General features: G+C 24.8%; 1 protein-coding gene across 1 annotated transcript in view; it reads right to left on the reverse strand.

Annotated features, from left to right (window-relative positions):
• LOC129608188 (ABC transporter G family member 20) overlaps positions 1–14,990 on the reverse strand; it is a 137,188-nt gene that overhangs the window by 92,988 nt on the left and 29,210 nt on the right. Inside the window, exon 2 of the mRNA XM_055519546.1 lies at positions 5,936–6,273. Coding sequence (XP_055375521.1) covers positions 5,936–6,162 — 227 coding nt within the window. The 5' untranslated portion in view covers positions 6,163–6,273. The remainder of the gene's footprint in view (positions 1–5,935; positions 6,274–14,990) is intronic.

A 14,990-nucleotide genomic window follows, 5' to 3' on the forward strand; every position in this document is an offset into this window, starting at 1 on the left:
ATAATTTTTTTTTCTGTAAATATCATAAAAGTTTTGGTTGTAAAATGAATTCTAATGAAAAATTCAATCTTCCTAATTAAATTTGTTGAACAATATTCAAGAAAAGTGTGTATAACAGAAGAATGTATAACAGAAATAATAATAATAAAAAATTATTTCTAAAGTAATTTTCAAGCATTCAAAGTTTTTTTTTTTTTTTAAATTACAAGAAAAAAATAAAATTATTTTTTATCACTTAAGTTTTTTTTTCTCCATGACCTACATTTTCAACTCCATATAAAATAATTTGTGTGTATGTAAGTATATTGCATGTATTGAAAACACAAAATAGGTGTAAGGATTTTTACAAGAATAATATTAAAAATCAAGTTCTTCCGACACAAATTTTTTTTTCTATTCATAATGATTGTATGATTTTATTTTAAAAAACTACTGTGACATTTTTTTTTTGTATAATCGTATTTATCCTTTTTTTTCTGATATCCTTGTTTTATTTTTGTATTTAATTAAAGAAATGAGATTTAATTTTGCTATTGTAAATATTTAAGTATTGAAAATGAGAAGAAGATCCTGACACACTATTTTTTTCTTTTAATATGCATTTAAAATTGTACATACAAGTGTGCACATACATTTATACAGATTTGAAACACTTAAAGGACTACTTACTCGTAAAATTAAAATGCAAATAAAATTTCAATGTAACTGTAAATTTAAAAGAGTTTTCTTTCCTTTTTTTTCGTTTTGCTTGCCTTTCTTATTAAGTTTTGTTTTTCTTTTCATATATGAATGTAAATTCTTTATACACCTGCTTAAAATGTGTGTAATATGTAAAACTAGTTCGTATTTTAATATTATTTGATCATTTTGAAAATAAAGTCAAAATTTCTTTCTTTTCTCTAATTTTTTTTTTTTGTGTATTTCAATCGAATTATAAAATCCAAATTAAAATGAATAATCGAGTATGCATACATTCATTAAACTGAAGTATGTACTTTTAAATTGCAATCATTGTTACCAGAATTTTTGAATTTTTAACTAGATTTAGTTGATTCAAATAAAAATAAGTAACTATTATACTACAAATTTAATTAAAATATATGTTAAAATTGTAAGTGTTACCATGTTCTATAGGTGAGATTCAGTTGAAACCAAAACCAAAAGAGTCGAATAAAAATTTAATTGGAAAACGATTAATATGGCAACACTGCATATAATATTTCTAATTTATTTTCGATTACAGTTACAATAACACAAAATTCTAATGTATGTATAGTAGCAAAATTTAATTAAAAATCTTTTGACGACCATTAAAATTTAATTTATGGAAATTAAATAATAATATTGTGGAACGAAATCTTTTAAATTTTACATGTAGTTGAATTTTACAGTACATGTACATAGTTGAATTTTACAGTACATGTAGTTGAATTTCAAGTTGTAGTTATTCTGACTTTGACAATAAAGCGAAATAGTGACATTTTATAGTAAACACTATTCAAGAAATTTCAAAGAAAAGACTTTTGCGTAAATTGACTTTGTTCGGAAGTTCACTACAAAATAGATGACGACTCTTTAATATAAAAAATAAATGAGTTTCAGAGACTTTTCTATATATATTTAATAGAACCGAAAAATATTATAAAAGGAAATTTACACCGATATGTTTTCCAGGTGCTATTGTATACTCTTCATGATAGTTTGGATTTACATACGTATGTATACATATAGAATAATTGATTGAAGAAAAATCATTATGGTATCATCATTTTCAAAGAGGAACTACGACTATATGTATACATCAATGTGTACAGTTATGTGTTTACATTCTTAGTTAATTTAAAAATGTTAGTGCATGTCATGTTTTCGTTGCATACGTATGTATGTATGTAGATTAATACCTTTCCTATTTATATGTTTACGATATAATTTTTCTTGATATTTGCAAATAATGTAAAAAAAAATTGTGATGTGATCACTACATAACCGACAACAGTGTACGTTTTCTAAAGAGTATATATGTAAAAATTTCAATAAATTTTCAAAGCAAGTCCAGTTAAGAGGTCGCAAGAGGTTGTCAATTGGATTTCACATTTTATTCTCCAATATTACACACTTATATCAAATTTAACGTAATTAGCACGGATCACCTCTTTGAATGCGCTTATTTTTCGAATTCCGATTTTCTTAAAAGTTTATTAATTTGGCAGATTCGCAAGCAGATATGATGTACTGCAATTGTAAATTTAAGATAAATTTTTTGTAGCCGAAACTAGGAAGTCTAGAATTAAGCAGATCCGGTAAAGAAATCGACTGACACACAGCATTTTTTATGTAGTTCTCCATCATGGTATACTGCATTTATTTGCACATTTAAAATTTGATACGGTATTAATACTCCCATTGATATAATAAGCAATGAGGTTAATAAACACAGAAAGACAATCATACAAGAAGAGAACAAGACTTCATTTGTAACAAAATATTCATGTTCTTATATTCACATACGAAATATAAAATTTATTTAAAACAACTAGAAAATAAACAAGAATATTTTGTTTTTTTTTTTGTAATTTATTTTCTTGATTTGTTAAATGCTTGTATTATGCAATGTACTAAAAATGTTTTAAGTATTTAAATTTTTCCAAATGATAAAATGAATTTCAATATTATGTACAAAAAAAAAACAAAAACAAAAAAGAATGGCTTGAAAAGGACATTTCTATAGATACTTCTATAGGAAATTATTCAAAAGACATCAGAAACTTTGTAGAGTCTCAGGGTTAGAAATTTCTTTCTACACATATATGCATGATGTCTTTTTGTTTTTTTTTTTTTTAAATACGACAAAATGTCAAGTCGTTGTCAACTAAATTGTAGAAAGTTTTGAATTGTTTTTTTTCTTTGTTTATTTGAAAAAAAATTCTTTTTATTTTACTCTTCAATTATAATTTGGAATTTTTATTTTGTATACCTATAATTTTAATATTGTTATTGCCTACGTATATTTTACACATTCTTGTATAAAAAATTGTAGCATGTTTGGAAATTCCATTGCCAATTCATCCTGTCCTTATTTTTTGTTCTTATATTTTGTAAAAAAATATTTAATATCATGAAACCTTCTTTAAGTGCAGAACTTTTAAGGTCATAGTGTATTTTGTTGCATATTAAAATGTTTTTTTTTCATATTCCTGTAATGTTTCTTGATTAAGAAGACATTAAGGAATGGTTAATTTGGATGGAATTAAATCGCATTTAGCATTGATCAATGTTTTTGACTAATTCTGGGTACAATCATAAAATTCATGTTAAACAAATTTAATATAAATCTTTTATACAGGGTGGCGTAAAAAGAACGATATGTTTTGAATTCTTGATAGCTCTTTTATTTATTAATTTTTTTTTTTTTATTTCAGAATCTTGTAAACATGGCTTGGCAAATTTATAATGGAACAGTACACAACGCAGCAGCGAACAAAAATCATAGAATTTTACTATCAAAATAACAGATCAGTTACTTTATCTCGGCGAGCATATCGGAGATATTTCAATGTGCGGAATCTGCCCTCTGTAGCAACAATAAACCGCCTGGTAAGACATTTTGAAGAAAATGAATTAGTAAGAAACGTACAAATTCGTGGAAGACCGCGTACGGTCCAAACGGAGGAAACTGTTGAACGTGTAGTCAACAGTATAGATGAGAATCCAGGAACATCAACAAGGAGACGTTTGACACAGCTGGGACTATCACGAAGATCTCTTCAGAGAATTTCGGCCTCAATATGCATGTTCCCATATAAAATTCAGCTTGTGCAAGATTTGAAGTCGATAGACTATCAACAAAGGCTTGATTATGCCATTTCTTTCCAACAAAAAGCAGAAGAAAATCCAAATTTCATACACAATTTGATAATGAGCGATGAAGCTCACTTTTAATTAAATGGTTTTGTTAATAAGCAAAATTGCAGAATATGGGCGACGGAGAACCCACGACCAGTACATCAGCGCCAATTACACCCACTTCTGGGTTGTACCCAGAATTAGTATCATAAAATTAATGTTAAACAAATCTAATAAAAATCTTTTACACTTGTAATAATTTTCCATTTGACAACACAATTTCTCTATATTCCCCCGAGTACATTCAAATACAAAGTTGGGAAAATATTTACATAATTCTTTTTAATAAATTGAAATAATTTTTCTTTTTAATTAGATAAGTGAAATTTTTGTCTTAAAAAAATTTCCGAGTTTTCTTAATGATAATTAATTATTTTTTTAAGTATTTAATTTAATTTTAAAGAATTTTAAGGTCTACTAAATTTTGTAATGGAAAAAATTCACTACATACTTAAAATTTATTTTATTTCCAAATCACTTATTTGAATATACGCAAAAGTATTGAAGAATTGGAGAGTTTTAAGAATTTTAAACTCTCTCTTTTCCATATCTCTCCCTATCTAATAAATGAAATGCTAAAAAGGATGACATTTAGGCATAAAATAAGTACTGGAAGGTATTGAGATCCAAGAATTCAAGATTTTTTTAAAAAAATATTCTCTATGGTAACTATTGGGTATTGCACAGTTGAATATAAGCACACGTACTCGATTTCTTTTTATAAAGACTTGCTTCATTTTCCAGAAATTACAAAAATGAGAGAAAATTTTAAATAAAAAATCCTTTTTAATAAATTTTCGGTTTTGTTTTTTTTTTCATTTTCATTTAAAACGAAAATGCTTTCTTTTAACATCAAAGTTCAAAGCGTTATTAAAAGCATGAACGTTTTTTCTTTATCATCTTTAATTTTTTAAATTGTTAAGTTTTTTTTTCTGTGTATTTTCTTAATACACACATCTATTTGAAATGAGCTCAATTATCTTTTCTACACATGTATGCAAATATTAAACATATACATACATATACATACACAAATATCAAATTATACATTTTAATCCTTTTTGAAAAGACAAGGATAATATAAGCAAATTATAATTTAATTATGACCCTGATGTAAAATGATGAAAAACAAGAAACAAAACAAAAAAATCCCATTTAAAATTTTTGACAAATTCCTTAAAAAATATTCACATAAAAAAAAACATTTTTTATAATAATTTTAAAATTTTATAAAAAACAAAATGAAAATGAAGAAAAATATTTCAATGTTTAATTTTTTGTGAATTCAGACAAATAATATGAGTTAAATGTTTGAAATATTCTTCAGTTGGTACTCAAATTCACATACATACGTAGTACATATTAAGATAATGAAGTAAATTACTCAAAAGGATATTGTAATAATTTTATTATCCTTGAATTTACTCCATCCTTTTGAGTAGATGTTTAGTATTCTATTTGAAGAATCAAAAGTTTAAAAATAAAAAATTAAATTAGAAAAAAGAAAAATTTTTTTAAAATATTTTGTAAAAGTGCTCAATTCCTGTTATAGAAAAAGAATTAAGAAAAAAAAAATGTAAAATTTTACTAAAACCCTTTGCTAAAGTTATAAGCAATGAGGGAATAAAAGATTCTTAATGATTAATAAAATAAGTAACAATTTGTTAGGGACATTGTTATAGGAATGTAAAAATTTTCCGAAAATGTTCTTCAAATCAAGTGCATCTTGAAATTGCCATAGTATCCATATATTGTGCCTAAATTAAGTATAAATTCTGAACGTAAGGTCACATTTACTATAATTGACCTATAGGTTACGTAAAATTACTAGAAACAAAATTTGGATGAGATATTAAAGAATTAATTAACTTTATTAGCAATCACACATATTCTGTGTGATTGTCCTGTTATGGTCGCCAGGAAGTGCAGATGGTTTGGACGAGACTGTCAAATTAAGGGGTAAAAAATTTTTGAATATTGAATTTAAAAATTTGTAATGGAAAAAAAAAATAATTTATTTTATAGAACTTACATGCATCCCTTTGGTACTGTCATATTTAATCCTTCTAAGACAACATTTGGATTCTTTTTTGTACCATAAACTTTAAATGCTCTTCTAACACAAACAGCTTGTTGTCTTTTTGTTGCAAGCGATGATTCTTGTGGCACCAATTGTTTACGTCTTGTTTCTAAATCTAATTCTTCAACAACATGTGATGTCGGTGTATTATTTTCCACCGATCCTATCTCACGTTCCATATTGTATTTTTTAATTTTTTGATATTTAAAAGAAAATTAAAGAATTTTTTTCCTTAATATGGGAGTTTTTTTTGTTTTTTAATTTTCTTAAAATGAAATTATATTTCGAATCTGGAAAAAAATAAAATAAAATTTGTTAATTTTTTATAATTAAATTTGACATTTTTTTCAAATTATAAAAATAGTTTATTTTTTTCCAAAAACAATTTGAATATTTTAGGCATACTTATTTTCCAAAAATTTGTTTTTTATACCCGTACGAACGTATGTTCGAAGGGTATACTAAATTTGCTTTACCGTCCGTAACGCTAAAAAATAATGGTCTAAGATATAGACTCAAGTGTATTTTTTCGATCAGCGTCGAATTCTGAGTCGATTTACCTTTGTCTGTCCGGCTGTCTATCCGTCCCAACTACACTCACTATTGACTATATCTCAGAAACTATAAAAGCTTTTGTTATTGAAATTTCACACAAGCGAATAATATTAGTAAGGCTAATGTGTTTGATAAAAGTAGTTGAAAGTGCTTCGCTCTTTCTGGTAGCTGTCATACAACTTCAATAGTAGTTTGGCCATATCTTAGAAAATATTGAAAACACAGTACTGAAATTTTGCATATATTTATATGGTAATACAGCAACTTAAAGTCATAATCTCGGGTATCACGGAGTTGACACGGTCAACTTTATTTTCTCTCGTTTTTGATTAAATTTATTCATTTATTTTTAATTTTTATTAATATTAATAACAATAAATGCAATATATGTTTGTAATTATTTTTATTATTTTAGTTATTCTGATAAGGATTGTACTAATTACTAGAAATAAAAAAAACAAAACACGTTAATACCCGAAAATTTTCCCTTTTTACTATAGGCGTATGAATGTTTGTATATACGATGCCTGTATGCAGGATAATCTTAATATAAAAATTAACCGGCAAAAAAAAAATTAATATTCATATATGAGCAAATAAAGTTTTATACGTTTTTTCATATTTTGTAAATATTAAAAAAAAAAATCATTTATAAATTATTCAATAATTTAAAAATGCATAAAAATTCAAGTTTTATGCAAAAAAAAAAAAATTGTAAAAAAATTGAGCAAAAGACTAAAAACCAGAAAAATTTATTGGCGCTTATGTAAACTGTTTGTTTTTTCTCCTTCAGTGTGAAAATATGCCACGGGGCCGATCACTGCCATAGTCAGACGATTATGATTTCGTTCAACGCACGTCCAACTTCAATGTCGCCCCATATGCTATCCATATTGAGTAATATTTTGCAATAATTAATTAAATAATTGTTTAAATTCTTTTATATTTAAGTGAGTCTATGTGTGATAATAAAAGTTCTACACAATAACTAAGCGTCAGATTCTGAATGAGAGTAAAAATGCATATTGTGTGTGCAAAAGTTGAATTTTTTATCAGGAACTGAATGAGAATTTTCTTAATTAAATTTTTATTCTAATTACAGCTTGTGCTTTAAAACAAGTCAAATAATGATTATTTCAAATTTTATTATGAAGTTGTCGCTCAATATAAATTATATGAAATTCATATTATGACGGAAAAAATTGTCATTCTATATATTTTAATAATAATTTAAAATTATTAATGATGTTGCAGATTTTTATCTTTAAGTATAATTATTAATAAAATTTATTTGTTTTTCATTCAAATAACAAGTAAAATTCGAACAATATTTTAATTATAGTTGTTATACTAATTTATAATATTGTAGTGTAGAACATGTAAACAAACATAATAACTACACATCTGATTAATCTGACATTAAGCTTTATGCAGTTTAATTGAACATGCACTGAGATTAATTTTAACTTGTTTTTATATGATAAAATTAGATATCATTATAAATTTCTACTTGCATATAGCTGAATGTATTTAGTTCCTTACATATGGTTGGACTATAATTAAATTAATTTAAAATTTCTTACGCATGCTATAGAAACTGGGAAAATAATTTATTAAAATATAAAATAAACTTTGCAAAAATACTTTGTGAAAATAAGTTTCAGACAGCAGGGTGGCGTTATTGTTTTAGAGCTGTGTGCACGTACTGGCGGAGCTGGCATTAACAAACAAAGAGTCGCTGATTTGAATGCCGTGACTCAGCGCGAACAGAGCTTATTGGGATGAATCGAAACAGGGTAGGTGCTATTACTGGGTTCTTCTATGGGCATTGTCGTGATGAAATATGTCACTGACATGTGGCAAGAACTGGGCGTATCGGACTCGCTTTTGTATAGATTCTGCGGGGGTGATGGAGAAATGGTCATACATATTCTGTGTTTAGGAGGTTTTCGTTTAACTCCCTGAGGGATATCTCCGGGTATTTGCTTGAGACTGAAGTAGTGTAAGTGCGATATGGGAGGGCTGTAATAAACCATGCGGTGGTTGAGGAAAGAAAATTCCCTTGCCCATATCTCTCTTTAGTAAAGGTGTTTCAGTAGCTTTTAATTGTTTGCATATACCATATTGATGAAAATTTTTGATAATATTAATTTCCCTAATAATTTTAAGGATTGCCCTCCGTATACACCTCAAAAGATTGAATGAATTAAAATTGTTAATTTTTTTTCTTTATTGTTTTGTTTTTAAAATCTGCAATGGATACTCAAATGTAGTAATTTTTTTCTGTAAATATTAAATGAAAAGCAAAATAAATAAAAATGTAAATAGAAGAAAATAAATGCACCTGCATTAAAATCTATATATATACGTATATATACGTGTTAAAGGATGATATGCATATACATACATATATATACACATTTAAAAAAAAGTTTAATCCTTCGAATGAAATTCTATGATTTTCCTATTATTTTCTTTCTCATTGTTTTTCTATCTTTTTTTTTTTTTGTGTAAATAAAATTATAATTTTTTATTTTTTAATTAAATCCGATTTTTTAAACGTAACACGTTTTTTTTATTGTTTTTTTATATATGTATGTAAAGCTCATTGTTGTTGCTATTTTATAAAGTGATTATGGGCATTGGATTAAATTTTGATCTCTTACATATAGGATAAAAAAAAACATTTTGGTATTAAAGTTATTTGAAAAGGTAAAAATATTATTCTAGAAGGAAAAAAAATATTAATTGAAAAGATAAAATGAATCTGTTTTTATCGGAATTGAAAAAGAAGCAATTATTATTTGTAAAGTTTGGTTGAATTTCTTGATAATGAAAATTATAGTAATTTTTAAATTCCATTTTGAGTGGGAGATTACTATACATGAATAGTATTAAATATGAATATAAAGCCAATAAAGTCTATGTATTTTAAGAACCACAAAATTTTTTTGAAAAACATTATAACAGATTATCGGAATGTTTATTCTTTTTATCGGCAAATAATCTTTTTCAAAATTATGCCTGATAATTGAACTGGTATAATACATATAAATGTGGAAGTAGAAATCTTAAATAGAGAAATAGTAGAAGTAAATATGGAGAAAGAGTAGCATATAGAACAGCCTTATGAAATAAATTAAGAACTTCTTTTGACCTATATAAATTTGCCAGAGTTCGTGATTATATAGGCTCTTCCTCATTCGAAAAACTCATATAACAATAGTTCATAAAATTATAAATTCTGTAATTTCAGCATTGAACCTTTCCCCCAAAGAAATTCGTCTACTATAACTGAACTGTTAAAATTTTATAATTATATTTTGTTCGACTTAAATAAAAAAAAGATTTATTTTATATAATATTATTTTTGGGTTTTCAAAAAGATAAATTAATTACCAAGACAAAAAAGATAAAGAAACAAGAAAACAAAAAAATATGTTTATACCAAACTTAAGTTTCCTTTGGTTTAAGGATCTGTTTCATTTTAAATTAAAAGAACATGAAATTATTTTGTTGAAACAAAAAAAAAAAAAAATTTTCATCCTTAAACGCAACAATGAACTCAAATTATTTTCAATTTGTTTAGTTGAAAAAAGTTTAAAAAGTACAAAAAAATCTTATGCATTAAAAAAAAATTCGTTGTTCTGTTCACTTTTAAGGTATTAATTTGAATATTATAATTGAAGGGCCCAGAAGCAAAGCAGGCTAACATTCACTACCAAAATTTTTGCCACAATATGTGCGTTATAGACCACTTTTGTACTGGAAAAAATTAAGCTTTGGTATGAGACCAAAAAAAAATATCGAAATATATAGGAAATATTTGACTTTTTTGCCGATAAAATTAAATTTGGTACTTAATTTTAATACATTCCTAATGAAAAATCAAAAATTTTGGGAGTGGGAATTAGGCCACTTTGTTTCTGAGCCCTCGAAATGAACTTTTTAAAATGATCTAGTAATAACCCGATTTTAGGAATCGTTTCAAGTACAGATGGATGACACTATTATTACAAGCTGACATATCGGGTTTACTTGTATCTAAAAACCATAACACGTATACTTAACATTTAGAGCGAATAATTTAAAATCAAGCCAAAAGAATGAATCATTCAGAGTAACATGAATTTTGAACAGGAAAAAAACATTTTTTAAAATGTATTATAAACATTAAATTAAAAGAATGCTTCCTACAGGCAGATTTATACCGCATGGATTACATGCTATATGTATACAATTTACGTAAAGAACTAAAACAAAAGAGATCTTAAAAAGTTTTCTTTTACTTATATTATATAGTGTAGAAATATTTGACCATAACAAGAAGAATAAGTATTGAAACAAACTTTCCTTTCCGGTTTTCTTTTAATTTTGTGAGAATGTTGAATAAATTTTAAATGCTCCAGGTTTTTATTATATATATATATATTATTGTATTGCATGAGATTGTAATGAACAGCTGTGCATGTAATGCACTACTATACATAATTATATGTGTGTGTGTGCATAAATATACCATATTACCATAATATTATTATATGTATATATGTGTATATTTTGTTCATATATAAGTATAAAAGATTTTCCATTGGTTTACAAAATGAATTCTTAAACCAAAATCCTGATGTAAATTTTGTTTTAAGAGTTTTAACAATTAAATATGTGCGGTTTATCAATTTATAAATAGAAAGAAAATTTCCTTAATATCCTTTGAAAATATCCTTAGTAAGTAATTTAACTAAAAATTTAATTTGATATTTTCTTTCTATACTTAATTCTTTTTATTATACCACAAAACAATACTTAAATTTAATTAAATTAATTGAGATTTAAAGTTTGTTAAAATAGAAAGAGAATGGAAATTTTTATAAGTATATGTGCATCTATTTGAATTTGAGTAAAATTGGTTTAACTAAAAACAATATAGTGGTCTTAATTTAATGGATTGTGCATATATACATATTATAGTTTTATACATTGTCACATAAATTAAGTTAAAATAATTTGTTTCAAAAAATTATAAAAAAAATTTATTATTTAAATAAAATTAAATAAATTGAAATTGAAATGCACTAGCATAGGAATTGTAAGTGAGTTGTAGAAAAAGATTTAAAGAATCTTTTTAAAATTCACTTTGTTCAACTTATTACAAATATTTGTACGAATTCCTTATAAAGTAACCATGTCGCCGGCAGTCATACGACATTTGTCGTAAAATTTTAAAATTTTTGTGTATATAGTAATTGATACGTAATTTTATGAAAATGATTAATATTTAAGGATCAGATGGCCTGTAAGCTGTGAGCTTATGATTTTTTTGTCATTCAAACAAATATATGTGTTGAATTTATAGTCAACAACATAAAACATTCTAAGCGTATTACAACTTCCTCAAATGTAAATATAAAGAATGTTTTGTATGCGCTTTCGTTTGAATAATTATCAATAATATTTCAACAAGGTTATAAATTACAATTTATTTTAAAAAAAAAATAACCATAAAAATTTTGTATATTTTAATAAAAATTTCCTAAATATTTCAATAAAAAAATATGGAATATTTAAAATGTATATGCAACTTTGTTCGATTCAATAAATTCAAATTGAATCTATGCTATACAATTTGATAATTTTAAATTTTCGGTCCAAATTCTTCATTTATTTTATAGAAATAGTTCAGTTATCATACTCGTATACTTGTGTATATACTCGTATTGGTATCATTATAATACTTAATATTTTTTTTTTTTTTAAAAACACTTTAAATAAATATTACTGTTTAATATTAAAAATCATTTTTCAAAATAATATTATTTAGGTCATTTCATTCAAGATTCAATTTAAATAAAATATGTATATGTATATGTATCAATTGCATTATATTCCATTATATAAGTACATATACTTATTTTTGGATAGACTGATTTCTAAAGAATAAAGAATTATCCTTTCACAATATTAAGCATTCAAAAAAAAAAAAAAATATTATTTTAAAAATTGCAAAAAAAAGAGAAAAACACGATTAAAATATTTTCAAAATCATCCATTAAAATCAAGTTATTCATTTTTTTTAAAAAATAAAATTTGAAAGAAAAAAATTGAAAATTCGAAAAGGTGAGAGATTAGATAAACAAAGAAAAACAAGAACAGAAAATCATTTATTACTATTATATTGAACAATGTTAAATAAACAACAGTAGAACCTGGATATAGAAAACGCCTACAAAACGTAATATATTTTACACTATTAAAAATTCTCTTAGTCCCTAGTTTTAAAGTCATGGTCAGTTTTTGTTGTGTTACCTCTTATTTCACGTTTTATATCCCACCTTTTTCTACTCGTATTAATCAAAAAATGTTGCTAGAGAACAGTGTGACTTCATTGCCAATTAAAGCGAATAAAGATATTGAATTTTCGAGAAATCTAGCAGCAAATTCCCAAATTAATTTCTCTTAATCAAAAAAGTGAAATTTTTTGCCGCTTTGAAATAGTGGCCATTATAGTTCTACCTTATAGGTAAAATGTTGAAGCGGCCATATTTTTCCATTTGTATAGGTAAAAATTCAATAAAAAATACAAAACGTAGGGAACGAACAAAAGTTCAACTAATGTAGAATCGGATAGAATACAGAATAGATATGATAAAGTTCCACAGATTTTGTTAAAAAAATCAATCGGCCGAGAAAATATTTTTCTCTTTATCCAAGTATAACTGTGCAAAAGTTATTCATTTTTGCTACTACATCTTTATCCTTGAATTTACTTATTTAAAAATAAAATAAAGGAATATAGGGAAATAAAATCCCCTCATTCTGAAATTCATTTTGTCTAACGAATTTAAAATGCTCTATAACTTAATATACAAAAGTAAACATACAAATAGTTTTATGTATAAAATGTGTTACATTATAATTTTGCGGTTGTCATAAATACTAAGGGCTGTATTTAAAATCCTGATGAAATATGAAGGTAAAGCCCGTGTAGTATGTAGATAAATTTCAATTGATTTTGATGGCTAATTAAATTTTCCAATTTATTATGAAGTTCTATTTCATTCTATTATTGTTTACGAATGTACGTATATAAGTTCTAGATCCAAGGGTCTTGTGTTAGTTTTGCGAACTATATACTATATACAAACACGATCAAAATGTTATTTGGCAATCCGACTTATTCTAAAAACTACTATATTTTTCAATATATAATGTACCTACATATATACTTTTTTTTCGGAATATGAAAACCAGTTTTGTAATTCTTTTGAAGAATATTTTCGGCACTAATTTAATTACAAATAGTTACGAAATTAAGAGTTATTCATTCATTAGTAAGAGGGGAATTCATTTATCAATTTTAGTATTCCAGGAGTATTTCGGCATTTAAAGCTTGTTACGATGGATCTTGGAAAATACGCACAAATTTCAGTCTTAATATATTATAGTAGTCCTACGTATAAATTGAAATAAAGTAAAAAACTTTTGATTCTAAAGAACTTGTAAATAACTTTGAATAAGCTTAAACTAATAACATTGTTTTCTTCGAATTATTTTAGTATTAGATCATAAAAAGTAAACTTTTATTAATTACTAAAAATTAATATTGATTTTATTGCTTAATTTTTATTTAATGGAATTCTACATATAATCTTAATTAGTGAATGCCATAAAAATTGTAAATATTTGTTACTTTCGTTATTATATGGTTGTTTTCTTTACTATGTTGAATTAATAAATAAATTTCTATATTCCAAAAAAAAAACCTATATATTGATTCTACATGTTATATAACGAGCAAATTCACAAAATCTTTTATATCCTGGACTTTCTATCTTCCCATATAATTATTTTATAAAATCATTTTTTGAAATTCATACTTAAATACGTATGTACATATATAAGCTACTCGTAATATGCATAACAATTGTTTAGGTTATTGTACACGTATGCTTAGGTAGTGGCCACATAGATTAAAAGTTATATTAAAAGTTAAAAATTAGAAAAATAGCAGACAGTTTTTAGAAAATATTTACTTTTCTATTTGAAAAATTTTCCATTTTATGTAGTACATAATAATATCCTATACATATACTAAATAAATAAATTATAAGTAAATTGTAAATTAAAATTTGCAAATTTTATTGTAAATCCTAGCCATATACCTTCCTTAATTGCACGGCTATAAGAAAATCTTGCTATAGAGAATGTAAATATTTAATTCAAAATAATTCTTCCTTTAGAGAATGTTAATTTAATTCAAAATAAAATTCATAACTTCATCGCAATTTTGAAAGAAAATTCTAAAATTTTGTGGTTTTATTACTTATGTTAAAACAAGTTACTGTTAAATCATGGACTGTACATACAATGTGGTTCATTCACAAATATGGCATACGTACATTATATGTGTACATATGAGTAAATTCAAACACAAGTATATTTTGAATCATGT

This window comes from Condylostylus longicornis, unplaced genomic scaffold (assembly GCF_029603195.1).
Source record: "Condylostylus longicornis isolate FDR11 unplaced genomic scaffold, ASM2960319v2 ptg000030l, whole genome shotgun sequence".
Lineage (NCBI taxonomy): Eukaryota > Metazoa > Arthropoda > Insecta > Diptera > Dolichopodidae > Condylostylus > Condylostylus longicornis.